At 46.6% G+C, this 14,331-nt stretch overlaps 1 protein-coding gene across 3 annotated transcripts in view; it reads left to right on the top strand.

Moving 5' to 3' along the window:
- TASOR2 (transcription activation suppressor family member 2) overlaps positions 1 to 14,331 on the top strand; it is a 128,020-nt gene that overhangs the window by 35,410 nt on the left and 78,279 nt on the right. For 2 of the 3 annotated variants that reach the window (XM_033958322.1, XM_033958323.1), the window contains exon 11: positions 612 to 715. In XM_033958322.1, coding sequence (XP_033814213.1) covers positions 612 to 715 — 104 coding nt within the window. Of the gene's footprint in view, positions 1 to 611; positions 716 to 6,991; positions 7,022 to 14,331 lie in introns of those variants that run through there. The other variant, XM_033958324.1, reaches the window with a different exon arrangement.

Here is a 14,331-nt window from a genome sequence, read left to right as displayed (position 1 = left end):
CATGTGCAACCTTTATATGTAGTCTCTATGGCAGTGTATTGCAAACTGTGTGCCCCAGCAGATTCCAGGCGTACCGCGAGATGCCGGTGAGGAGGAGAGGCGCTGACTGCTTACAGGATGTGCTTTTCATGAAGAGAGGCACATCCTGTAGTCAGTCAGCCAGTGCCTCTCTTCCACGCCTCCTGCAGCCCCCTCCCCCCCCCACACACACATTTACTGGCAGTAATAGGAAGCTCAGGGCCGCAGCTGGAGGTCTATGTGATGACATCATGCATGTGCATGATGTCATCGTGTCAACTTCCACGCATTTCTGGGTGCTATCCAGCTTCGGCTACAAGATTAGTGTGTTGCACCTTAAAAAGTTTGCAACACGCTGCTCTGTGGGCACATGTGTACCTTGCAACTCTGCCCCTGCAAATGTCCAGACTATGCCCCCAGGAATAACGGTGTGCAGTCTGTTTAAGAGTATGTGCGACCTTGTTAGCATGTGTACTTGCAACCTGTGCAAGTGTAACATTTTCTGGATGGACAATGGAGTGTACACACCGGAAAATTGCTTTTATGAAATGAGCCCTTATATAAACATGGTTTTTTTTCCCCTCCCCTTTCAGCTCATCATCAAGGCATTTATTGCAGCTTGTATGAAGTGATAACATCAAATCAGAAGGAAGACAAACTGAAACAATTAATTGATAAAATGAAGGAAAAAGATTTGGTAAGTGTGAGAAATTCTGTTGGCTGAGACTTAATGCAGGGATGTGGGGAAAACTGCAGCTTTCTGGTTTTTTGTCTTTGGATAAACCTCAGATAAAAAGTACTACCCCATTTGGTGCTGGTAGTCTGATTTTTATTTTTCAGAATGTTCTTAGAATGGATGCTGGAAGCTGAGGTTTTTACGGTTTTTAAGAGAAATCCTTGAAGCCAGTTTACTAGTCCTTTAAAATTAACAGAATTAAGGATTTTTTCTTGAACCCCAAAACAGTCTGCAAATAGTTGGTAACCAAATAGTTTATTTTCAAAACTGAAATTAGTTTTCATCATTTGACTGCATTAAAGAAAAACTCCCATAATTTGCATGCAGTGAATATTATGAGGTACTGTATTTTTTGCTCCATAAGACGCACTTTTTCCACCCCCAAAAAGGGGGTGGAAATAAGAGTGCGTTTTATGGAGTGAATACCACAACCCACCCCACCCCCGGTACCTTTTTCTACTCCCGGCGGTTCCCGCTCTTGATGGCTGCGGCAGCGAGAGGCAGCGAACAAGGCAGGCACGAGCTTCTCGAGCGCCTGCTTGGTCCCGCGCTGCTGCGTGAATGACTCATCAGTTCTCACGAAAACTGACGGCAACCAGGGGCGCGAAACCAGGCAGGCGCGCGAGAAGCTTGGGCCTGCCTTGTTCACCGCTCTGCCTCTCGCTGCCGCAGTCGTTCAGCAGGGGAAGCGCCGGGAGTATGCACACTTCATTCGTCGATCTGCAATGTGTTTTTGCCTGGGTGGGGCAGTCTCACAAGGGCGCCTTCCAGAATGTTGGAATGCTACAATTTCCAGGTAACCCGGCGGCAGTTTCGTGGCCGAAAGTTATGAGTGTACGTATACTTCCCTAGCAACAGCAGCAGATGAATCCAGAGACCAATGGGATAGCTCACATCTACCAGCAGGCGGAGATAGAGAAACTGATTAACAGGTGGTCCTATTGGCTGGCACTCCTCCTGTCTCATCAGTATAGCTCCTTGCCCAAGCACACGTAACCAGTAATCTCTATCTCCCAGCAGGAAAAGGTCGCTATTCAACTAGCTCCTGAATTCTGGCTGTGGCTGGAACTTTATTTTCTCCTGTTGAGGTTTCTCTTCAGTGAGACAGGGGTGTCCGGCTGAACGGTGCCGGCTTTAGAGGTTACACTTGGGCCACCCCTTGTCCCTGCCTCACCCTCCCTCCGAGGATAGAGGGTCTGCCTTAGTCCCTAATTTTTCTTCTTTCCCTTCAAAAAAAAAAAAAAAAGGGACTTCACAGCTACTGTTTTGCCCTGCTAGTGCTGAGCATTTGCCAGCACTACTAACAAGGTTGTGAGTATATGTTTACTTCACTTTGTATTTGAACTGCGGGGCTGTTTTGTGCTGGTATGAACGCTGGTGGTTCCCCGTGGAGTGGTTCTTCTTTTCTGTTGTTATACGATATTTGTTGTGGGGAGAGTATTAAAAAAAAAAAATTTAATAATTTTTGGTTTTCTTCAGTGTGGCTTCGGTAATGGGCTACACTTGGTTTCGGGAGTAGGTGCCTTCCCACGCGGCAGAAGCGAGAGCTTCTCTTCTTGCCGGGGACACGGGAGCTGCAGTGTTTGTAAGTTCTGGGGCTGTCCCTTCTCGGAGTTGCCGCGGCCAGTTAGGGAGGCCATGTTTGGACGGCTCCCGGTGTTGACTTGGGGAGGTGCATGATTGCATGACTCCCAGTGTGCCCGCGGGGAGGTGAGCTCGGCTCCGGGGTGTTCTTCGGTCACCGGCCAGGACCCGTGTCTCTGCTGAGCGCAAGAGGCTCCCGCTGGTTCTCAACTGCTGTTGAGACCGAGCAACTTTGTTTCTTTTCCTCCCCGAGGTGAATGTTCAAATTTGGGCGACGCCGGTGTGGGTGTCTGTTTCATTGCGGGCTCCGGGTCTGTTTGCAGCACTGTTCTAGGAGCCGACATATTTTGGTGCGAAACTTCCCGCGCTTGGGTCTCCTACGCGAGCGGGCCTGCCGCAGCGTTCAGGGAGCTATTTTATATGGGTGCATTTATTAGCATGTACCACGGCTTATCCCTTTCGGAGTGTGCTATGTCGGGCCTGTTAAGACAGCCTTACCCTTTGTGGTGGTACTCAAATTTGGGGTGTGTTTGTATATTTTCCCCTTACTTCCCTTGGCAGATAGGCTGCTAGTTTTCTTGGGTCTGTTATGTCTCCGGGGACTTCAAGAGAACGATTCTGACATGTGGGGTCGCCTGCGCTTCGTTTTTTCTATGTCATGGATTGTCAGTGGGCACTGGGCAGTGCCCAGAGAGTTTCCGTTTTTCCTACAGCTAGTTCATTGTCTCTGTCCGGGTCCATACAGGGTGGATCTATGTAGGTTGGAGGTTTCTTTGCTGTTTCTTCCGGTGTGTAGCGCTGCATGTGTCTGGTAGCGCTATTACCCTACTTCTTTAACATTTTTTAGTTGGTTTCCCAGTGAGGGGACTCTCTTGGGGCCTGTTACCTCTTCACTTCTTCCGGTGGGTATGGGTGTCTCCGAGGTCGGCAGGTCCTTGAGGCTTATGGTGTGCAGGTCGCCTTCTGCTGCTGGCGCGTACTAGGCAGTCCTCCTATCTTGCAGACTGGTCTCGGAGGTTGCTGCGGACTAGGGGCGAGTTTTCTCTTCTTCCGCATGATTGTGGTGCAAAACACTATATGCCTGTTGACGTCGTCCCTGAGGCTCTCTTTTAGCTTGGGAGCGTTGTCTGCTATACATCAGGGTGCAGATCGTTTTCTATTTAGAGGCGAATGCTCCTTATGGATTCCGCCTAGGGTGTCTTGTATTCCAGTGGCAGGCATGAAGTTGAGACTATTTGCGGGCTTTCGCCAGGCCCCTTTTTTACTTCGCCTGCTGGGGTCTGGTTGGGGAGAGTTTCTTGTCTGTCCTTTCAGCTCTCGAACAGCCCATTTCTGATTTTCCTGCGCTTCACTTTGAAGGGGTTTTGACTTCCTCTTATTTCGCTTTAGGCGTCCTCGTGGAGGGGGGATTCTATGTTGTCGGGTCAAAGGATTTGGCCATGCCTCAGGAGGTTTGCAACTTTGAAACCTCTTCTTCCTTTTTAGATTCTTTCTTGGGATCACGAGGTTTTGGGCTTCCATCGATTATGTTAGTACGAGAACCCCCTTTGCGGGTAACGGGCACTTGGGGCCATAGTTTTAGTTCTTCCGGAGCTCACAGAAATTGTTCTGTTTAATTCATGCTGCTCGGGGAGATGTAGTTGATCAACTTGGGACTTGGTTCTCATATTGGTCAATAGGTTTTTGTATTTTTTCAGAGTTAGACATTTCCGCCCTGAAACGGTGAGTTCATTTCCTATTCCGGGTGGCCACAGCATCAGCAATGTCTCCGCTTATATGTTTTTGGGCAGCTCTCTCTGTTTTGGCGCATGCCGTTTATCCTAGCCGCGACTCCAAGAACTCTTTATGGGTTGCGGCCCTTAGGGGTGACTTTTTGGCAATCAGGGGTATTCAGGGGTTTGTTTCTTGGACGTTTGCTTCTTGGGCCATCTTGCCGCCCACTCAATTGGGCAGACGCCATCGGATGATTTCCTTTCTTCATTTTATCCCAAAGATCTCTCTTACCTCTGCCACTTGTTGGAATGTCTGGCTGTGTTGTTAGCCAAGTGGGGGCACAGCGTGTTTCTTCACAGATACTAGGGGGAGACAGGTTACTGTCTCAGGTTCCCCTTCTTGTTTAGTCACCTGGATCTATGTTCTGCATTTCTATATAGGTGCTGGAATTTATAGTGGTGTCTCTGCTGTCCCCTTAGAATCGCCTTTGCATGGGCCTGCTGCTGCAGCCACTTTGGTTACGATGGTTTCCGGTATCTCCATCGTCTAGTGGTGGTATTTACTAGGCTCCTCACACTTCGCTTTGCGTAGTTTGGGGGCTCAGCGAGATAGGTGTTTTCCATGTCCTGTTATGGTCTTTGCTGGTTTGTTATCTAGTAGTCCACCGTACCAAGCTGTCGGGTTCGGAGGCTCAGTTCTTTCTGTCCTAAGCTCCAGGGGTCTGGTCTTAGGGGGCGCCTTAGTACTTGTTCTTTTTCTTCTCTGGGGCATGGTCAGGCGGTTTCAGGAGCTTCGGACCATTCTTCAGGAATGTTACTACCAGTCCTTTCAGTCGGTGTGCTGATGGGGGTATTGCTCTACTGCCGGGGCAGTTTGTGCTATGCTCAGTTGGTGGGTAAGGTTGTGGTTCTACTTCAGTGGGTGGACCCTCACCTTCCTCTTCTGTTGACAGATCATTTTATGGGGCAGGTAAGGAGTTTGGATAGACTTCTCTCCATGACATCTGAGCATGGCCCTTTTCTTGTATGTAACAATGTCCAGCGCTGTGTACGCTCTAGCACGTGTGCATGTTGGTCATGGTGAAATCTTCTACTTCCTGGAATTGAACATTTTGGCTCAGGCGTTCCAGATCTTTTTCTGGAAGTGAGATCTCCTGGATCTAGTCCTCTTGGCCTCGTCTCGATATTCTACGCTTCCTGGCTTCTTCGGCAGGCACAGGGAGTGGGAGTCAGAGGGGGTAGCAGCGTGATTTCTTTCTCGCCTCTGATTTCTCTTTTTTTTCAATGTTTTTCCCTGGCGGTTGATGGCTTGGATTTGTCATCTCCAGCTCGCTTTCAGGGCACAGTATTTGTAGACTCTCTGGTTTGGCTGCGCCATCCTTGCTATGCGGTTCTGATGAGTCTTGCGACAGCCGGACTGTTGAGTTTTCTGGTATCTCCAGGTTTGCTCAATTAGGGTCCGATCAACTTGGGTATTCGTACTACTTTGGTATTACGGCCTTGCTTTTGAAATGTCATGGCTGACATGTGTAAAGGTTATGCGAAGCAGGTTGTTTTTTTCTCTTATCCAGATGATGCAGATCTGTGGCTTCGGCTTCCTTTTGGAGGTTTTTTTTCCTGTCATGGGTACTTCTCCACATTTGCACCCTTCCAGAGTTCTTTTTTGGCACGAGTGGATTGCCAAGGGCATAGCGTTCAATACCCTTCCGCTTCCTGTGCCATTCTTAGCTGGTTACAAGGGCTAGGTATATTGCTCTTCGCTTACTGCTCAGCCTCATGTGGTACTGCTCCCGAATGGAGTACAGTATATTCGTTAAACTCTGGGAAAGCCCTGTCCGGGGTGCAGTCTTAGGGTACTTCTTCTCAGTTTACCGAAGGCTTCTTTCATTCCTATTTCTGATTTACATAATCTAGAGTGTCAGTTCTGATGGTACCACACTTTCTTTCTAAGGAGATGTCATACTTTCTTTTGTGACACTCACTTTTCCTTCCTTCTTCCTGGGAGGAGAAATGGGGAGCTGTGCTTTTATTCACTGCATTTTTTGACAGTGCGTAGCGTTCTCCCGAGCTAGGTTTCTAACGACGTTTTGTTGTTTAGATCACCTTTTTTTGTATTCTTCAAGGGACGCCTCAAACATATGGCGGCGTCCAAAGCCTCCTTCGCTCGATGGGTCCAGGTGGACATTATTTACGCTTGCTTGATGGCAGGGAAAGGGTTGGCGTAAGAGCTTCATGGCCATTACACCAGAGCGATGGCTACTTCTTGGACTCGGTCCAGAGGTTAATTCCTTGGAGGGGTTTTGTCTCGCGGATGCTTGATCTTTCGAGAGTGCTTTCTCTCAGCATTTCCAGTTGGCTGTGGGGGCGCATGCGGTGGATGCGTTTAGTGCTTCGGTTGTTGCGGAGGCGGCGTTTGCTTCCCACCCAGATTGAGGATTGCTTTGCTACATCCCATTGGTCTCTGGATTCATCTGCTGCTGTTGCTAGGGAAGGAAAAATTATGTTCTTACCTGTTAATTTTCTTTCCCTTAGACGCAGCAGATGAATCCAGAGCCCCACCCTTTCTGGATATTGTCTCTCGGATTTTTCTTTTGCAATTTTCGCAGTTTGTTGTTATTGATGGTTGTTTTCTGTATTATTGCATTTTGAGATTTGTTATGGGAAAGAAGTTTTTTACATGCTATGCCTATTGATGGTTACGGATGCTTGGGCAAGGAGCTATACTGAATAAACAGGAGGAGTGCCAGCCAACAGGACCACCTGTTAATCAGTTTCTCTATCTCCGCCTGCTGGTAGATGTGAGCTATCCCATTGGTCTCTGGATTCATCTGCTGCGTCTAAGGGAAAGAAAAGTAACAGGTAAGAACATAATTTTTCCTTCATTCATCTTCAGTGTGTGAACTTAGGATACGCTAAGGGCAATGGCACCAGCTGTTTGTCTGTTTGATGTTGACGGAACCCTCCCAGGCAGGTAAAAGACTTTGCTTTAATGTCTTTGTTTACTTATTTGCATTTTTTTTTTAATCATTCGTTAGCTCAAACAGCCCTTGTTTATTCTCGTTATTACGATAGATTGATTTCTTTTATTTGTCTTTGACTTCCAAGAGTTCTTTCATGTTTGTGTTTAGTATACGGGGCTGAAAGGTTCTTGACCTGCGCTCTTCAGTTGTATGAGTCGGTCTGTATAAGTTTTGAAATTTGGCAGTTGGTATAATTAATTTAATTTACAGCAATGAAATAAGTTGGAGATAAATTTTGTGTTATAAAGCCATGCTACAAGGCCCCTGTGGTCATCCCCAAATTCCTTCAGTGGTCTATTTTACCTGTTGCCGGGATTAGACAAAAGTAAAATGCTAAAGGGGGGGAGTATGGGGTGAGGAACAAAAAGGTACGGGGGGCCCTGCCAGAATTTTAAAAAGTAAAAAAGGTACATAGAAACATAGAAGGTGACGGCAGATAAGGGCCAAGGCCCATCAAGTCTGCCCACATCAATGACCCTCCCCTACCTCTCTTTGCGAAGAGATCCCACCTTTCGATCCCATTTAGCTTTAAAATCAGGCACACTGCTGGCCTCAATCACCTGCATCGGAAGACCATTCCATCGATCCACCACCCTCTCGGTGAAGAAGTATTTCCTGGTGTCGCCATGTAATGTCCCTCCCCTGATTTTCCATGGATGCCCTCGTGTTGACGTGGGTTCCTTGAAGAAGAAGATATCCTCCCCCACCTCGATACGGCGCGTGAGGTACTTGAATGTCTCGATCATGTCCCCCCTCTCCCTGCGTTCCTCAAGGGAGTAGAGCTGCAGTTTATTCAGCCGTTCCTCATACGGGAGATCCCTGAGCCCCGTGACCATCCGTGTGGCCATTCGCTGGACCGACTCTAGTCTCAGCACATCTTTGTGGTAATGTGGTCTCCAGAATTGTACACAGTATTCCAGATGGGGTCTCACCATGGACCTATATAATGGCATTATGACTTCGGGCTTACGGCTAACGAAACTCCTTCGTATGCAACCCACTAGACCTGCTTGCCCTTTGCCCTGTCCATGCCTACCACTAGACCACCAGAGGGGGGACACGATACAGAACCTGGCAGGGAGGGAGGACAGGGTTCAGAGCTTGGCAAGGAGTGTAGGGTTGTATACAGAGCCTAGCAGGGAGAATTTGGTTCAGCATGGTTTTTTTTCTTGTTTTCCTCCTCTAAATTTAGGGTGCGTCTTATGGTCGGGTGCGTCTTATGGAGCGAAAAATACGGTATATGGTAAAAAAACAATGATATTGGGTGATATGCTTTCTAGGTAGCACAGAAAGAGAGAGCATGGAAAAGTACAATTTTAGACATCAAAGCCAGGTAGCATTTCGAGAGAAAAGAAGCAGCAGAGAAAATGTAGATGCTGCTTTGTTCTAGACCAGTGGTCTCAAACTCGTGGCCCGCCAGATACTATTTTGAGGCCTTCGTTGTCCACTCCACAAGTGTCTAGTTGTTGTATCTGGTGGTCGCTGTAACCTCACACAAGCGCTTTCCTGCGCCTGTACTAGAGGTCTGCACGGGAATGGGGATCGCGGGAATCCCACGGGTAACTGCGAGGGTCCCGCGGGAATCCCCCCCTAACCTACGGGACTCCCATGGGGACCCCCCTCTAGTCAACGGGACTCCCACGGGGATGGAAGCCTTTGGAAGCAGGATTCATCCATATAATATAATGGACATGTCAGCCTTAGTAAAAGAGGGGGTTTATAAGTTAATTACCTGAACAGAAAACAAAAAAAGGGTTCCATCAAAGAGATTCCACAAGGAAAACAGCAGCACAAACACAAAAGGAACTGTGGAATTGATGATCCTGTCAGAAGTAATTGTTGCTTTTTATGGGGACGGGTGGGGGCAGAGAGGATCCTGGCGGGGACGGGTGGGGACGGAGAGGATCCTGGCGGGGACGGGCGTGGATGGGTGGGATTTCTGTCCCCGCGCAACTCTCTAGTCTACGCGATTGTGAGGTTTAGTCCAATCGCATGCAGACGCAGGAAAGTGCTTGCGTGAGGTTAGAGCAGTGAGGCGGCAACGTTCCAGAACGTGCAGCTTGGAGCAATGGTTGGAGGCAGTCCAGCTTGTGCGTGTGTCCGGTGCTGGAGGAGGTGTGAGAGCTGTTTGATACTTTTTCACTTTCTGCATGCTGCACTGCTTTCAGCTGTGTATAGCTGAAATTATCAGAAGCAATTAAGGAAAGATTTATAAGTTGATGCCCCTGTACAGGTCATTGGTGAGGCCCCACTTGGAGTATTGTGTTCAGTTTTGGAGACCGTATCTGGCGAAAGACGTAAGAAGACTTGAGGCGGTCCAGAGGAGGGCGACGAAAATGATAGGAGGCTTGCGCCAGAAGACGTATGAGGAGAGACTGGAAGCCCTGAATATGTATACCCTAGAGGAAAGGAGAGACAGGGGAGATATGATTCAGACGTTCAAATACTTAAAGGGTATTAACGTAGAACAAAATCTTTTCCAGAGAAAGGAAAATGGTAAAACCAGAGGACATAATTTGAGGTTGAGGGGTGGTAGATTCAGGGGCAATGTTAGGAAATTCTACTTTACGGAGAGGGTGGTGGATGCCTGGAATGCGCTCCCGGGAGAGGTGGTGGAGAGTAAAACTGTGACTGAGTTCAAAGAAGCGTGGGATGAACACAGAAGATTTAGAATCAGAAAATAATATTAAATATTGAACTAGGCCAGTTACTGGGCAGACTTGTACGGTCTGTGTCTGTGTATGGCCGTTTGGAGGAGGATGGGCAGGGGAGGGCTTCAATGGCTGGGAGGGTGTAGATGGGCTGGAGTAAGTCTTAACAGAGATTTCGGCAGTTGGAACCCAAGCACAGTACCGGGTAAAGCTTTGGATTCTCGCCCAGAAATAGCTAAGAAGAAAAAAAAAAAAAAAAAAATTTTTAAATTGAATCAGGTTGGGCAGACTGGATGGACCATTCGGGTCTTTATCTGCCGTCATCTACTATGTTACTATGTTACTATGTTACTAAGTGTAATATAGTTTTATAAATCTTTCCTTAATTGCTTCTGATAATCCACATTTTGGATTTGTAGGTACTTGGAGGGCCGCAGAAAAAAAGAGGGGTCCTTTTACTAAGGTGTGCTAGCTGATTAAGTTTGCCTTAGTAAAAGGAGCCCTAACTATTTTTTTCTGCGGCCCTCCAAGTACCTACAAATCCAAAATGTGGCCCTGCAAAGGGTTTGAGTTTGAGACCACTGCTCTAGACTTACCTCCTCTATCTGTGACTGGTTCTGGAGGTCAGTAAACAACTGAGACTGTTTCTGGTTCCTCTTTGCACACAATTTTACCAAGCCCTCAAGATAAAGCCATTTGAAACACTGAGGTAATATATTTGAGTGAAGCTGCACGTCAGCAAAATATTAGGAAGAAGGAACTGAAGGAATGAAACAAGTTGGCAGATAAGGCATTGAGAGAAGATATTCTCTAATCCCTGTCTCCAGCATTGTGAGCTGCTTTCGCTTTCAGCTCCTGGCCTGTGTTTAATTTACTTTCACTTTCGACTGGGTGCTGGAGAAAGTGAAACATGAACTTATCTTCCTTTTTTTGTGTCTCTGAGAAACATAAGACCATAAAAAGGTCATTGCCGAGTCAGAGGAGGAGTCCATCCAGCAGAGCCGTGCTGTCCTCTGACCTTGGTCAGTCCAGGCCACTTGCCAAGCACCTTTTAGATCCATTCTGTGCCAGCAAAGTGATTTTATTCCCCAAGCCTGTCTGGTTTATGGTTAATTGTCCTGTCCTCTGGCAACTTGTTGAGATTGTTAGATCCATCAGCCTTGATTGGCACACTTGCAACAAAAGTGAACAGCTTAATTGTTTGTAGATTTAATACTAGCTCCTTTTTTTTACTATCTGTGTTCTTGTCAGCCTTGTATTTAAATGGTGCAGCTGGTGTTTTTGTTTTAAACATTGCTGTCTATACAGATAAGTTTAGGGCAGCCTGTTACCTCTTTCTGTGCTTACCCAGATAATTATGTTGGGGGAGGATGGGATTGAATATTACCACTGTCCAGATCATTTCCACGAAAGCCCGTATTCTGCCCTGGCACTGCTGAGGTAGCCTGGAAGGGTTTTGCTGAAAATTCGTGGATAGTGCTGGCTAGAGCAAGTGTCCAGATAATGGATGCCATTATCCCAGATATGTGCTTTTTGAAGATTAAATAATTGTTGTGAATTAACTTTGTTCTACAGCAGGGGTGCCCAAAAGGTCGATCACGTTGCCTTCGCGTTCTACTTGCTTTCCCACACAGAAGCATCAGGCGACCAGATTTCCTCTCCCCGACGTCAATTCTGATGTCAGAGAGGAAATTCCGGGCCAGCCAATTGCTGCCTGGCTGGCCCGGAACTTCCTCTCCGACTTCAGAAATAACGTCGCGGAGAGAAAATCTGGTTGGCCCGACGCTTCTGTGTGGGGAAGCAGGGAGAGCTTGGGGTGGCAGCGGTTTGGAGGCCTGTTCCCTGATGGCGGTGGTGGTGGTTTGGAGGCCTGTTCCCCGATGGCGGCGGTAGTGGCTTGGGAGCAGGCAGGGAGACAGAAAGAAGGGGGGAGCAGGGAGACAGAAAGAAAGAAGGGAAAAAGAAAGAAAGAAAGGGGGGACAGGAAGACAAAGGATAGAAAGAATGAAAGGGGAGGGGGGCAGGAGAGAAGAAGAAAAAGTTGTCAGGGGGAATGAGGTGTGGATGCATACAGTAGACTGAAAGAAGAGAATAAATATTGAATGCACAGTCAGAAGAAGAAAGTGTAACCAGAGACTCATGAAATCACCAGACAACAAAGGTAGTAAAAATGATTTTATTTTCAATTTAGTGATCAAAATGTATCCATTTTGAGAATTTATATCTGCTCTCTATATTTTGCACTATGGCCCCCTTTTACTAAACCACAGTAGCGGTTTTTAGCGCAGGGAGCCTATGAGCATCGAGAGCAGCGCAGGGCATTCAGCACAGCTCCCTGCGCTAAAAACCACTATTGTGGTTTAGTAAAAAGGGAGGGGGTCTATTTGTCTATTTTTGAAGTGACATTGCATAAAGTCATCTGCCTTGACCTCTGAAAACCCATGAAATATAAATGATAATTAACATTTTCTGTGCGTACAAAATTTTGACTTCTTTCCGCCTTGTTGTACCTCCGAAATACTTGTTGTATCCATGTTATTCTTCTGGATATACCTAACCCTCCCGACTTACCAATGTAATTTGAAAATATTTTCTGTGACATCGCTGTCTGTGTTCAGTCTCTTCCTCTGTAAACCGCTCTGAACTGCTTGTGGTAGATCATTTTGACTTGGTCATTTTAAGTAGCTCGCAAGCCCAAAAAATGTGGGCACCCCTGTTCTACAGCATTCATGGTTTTTATAAATTGTTTTTATCCCCACTGTGATCTCATCTCCAAGATGGGGAGCCTTAATGTGAGATTTTTCTTAATGCGTTCTCTCACTTTATTGCTCCTACTTATTATGTGATCTCTCTTTGAGATGGGGATGACCAAAATTGCATGCAGTATGAAAGGTATGGTCATATCATGGATCATACAAAGGCATTATGATGTTCTATTTGGTTTTATGGCAGTTCATGCTGCACATAGAGCTGAATTCAATGTTTTGTCCGGTAGTGAGACCTAGAGGTTAAAGCACACGTGAAGAGTTATCGTGTATCTGAGCTAAAAATGTATCATGCATATTAGAACGATACTTAATGATTTATGCAAAAAAATATTAGCTCATTCCACAAAAAAGTATATTCAGAGCAATTACACATGATTTTAACTTATTTGCAATAGATTTTGAAATCCCCAAATTGAAAGGGTGTGCCCACACAGTCCAATATCCCCATGCATTGCAGCAAGCTCTTAATCCAACCCAACACTTCTCCCCCCACCTCTTTTAAAAACACCATAGCTCACTTCAACCCACTGCTGATGTCCTGATACCTAGCGATGCAGTCCTGTCATCCCTCCAAGATGTTGATCACCTGATGGTATCCTAGCACTCCCACAAAACCCTAATTGCTCCCTCAAGGCTTCCAATCATTTCTGATTTCTGTTCCCTATAAAGTAAACCCGCCACCCTCCATAATTCAGATTGCCTTACCCCCAGCCCCACCTCCTTGAAAACATCTCTGTGCCCCCTTCCCCCCACCCCAAAGATTCAGATTTTCTCTCTTTCCCCTCTTGTGTGTATAATGGTGAAAGGCCACAAGATTGCGGTATTTGGGGCTCTCTGGATAAATAAGACTATTCTGCTGAGGTCTGAACGTAGCCTGAGGTTATCTGGTATGCCATCAGGAAAATATTGTGAAGGGGTGGAGGTCCCCATATATCTTCTGAGAGAACTGAAATCTGGGAAGTTGGACCAGAATGTCTTTCAGGGCAGGATCAAAGTATTTAGAGAGTCTGATCCTTTCCATTAATTTGGATGCCTTCAAGAATAGGCTGGAGTGTCACATCTTCAAGGGTACTTGGTTTGCCTTGCTTTGATGTGTGTGCTTTGTGGGAAACCCCCCCCCCCAGGTTTGGGTGGGGTGAGGTGCATGTGATCAGGAGCTGATGAAAATCCCCAAGCTGACTAGTTATTTTATTTTAGGATGGTTGGACTTCAAGATGCAAAAACCAAAAACCCTTCTGAGACAAGAACTCTTCTCCTCTATATGAGATGTTACCCAAAAGTCCAGGAATGTGAACAGCATGCAAACTGGATATAGTATGCCCTTTTGCCACTAGAGGTGTCTAGAAGTATGCTTTGTAAATCAGTGTGCCAACGGGCGTGCAGCTGAGTGGTCACGTTGTTTTGTTCTGTGCGATTTTGTAAGGTTGTGTTTTAGTGACTCGGCAGATTTCGATATGATGGATTTTACTGAGCAAAGAATCTGCATCAAATTTTGTTTCAAACTTTAAAAAACTGCTGCAGAAACCCATCGTATGCTCCAGGAAGCCTTTGGAGCTAGGTTTTGCTTTGGCCCATGGCATTTTCTGGGGTACAAATGCTTCAAGGACGGATGAACATCTGTCCACGATGATGACCATTCCGGACAACCGTCAACAAGCACAACACCGGAAACCATAGCAAAAGTTTTTGAGACTATCCTTGCAGATCGTAGCCCTATTCGCCTGACCTTGCCCCCTGTGATTTTTTCCTATTCCCCAAAATGAAATTACGACTGAAAGGGCGCCATTTTACACAATTAAAGAGATCCAGGCAGAATCACGGGAAGTCTTCAAGGCACTTGCC

This window comes from Geotrypetes seraphini, chromosome 9 (assembly GCF_902459505.1).
Source record: "Geotrypetes seraphini chromosome 9, aGeoSer1.1, whole genome shotgun sequence".
NCBI classification, from domain to species: Eukaryota; Metazoa; Chordata; class Amphibia; order Gymnophiona; family Dermophiidae; genus Geotrypetes; species Geotrypetes seraphini.
This window is presented reverse-complemented; position numbering and strand designations above follow the sequence as displayed.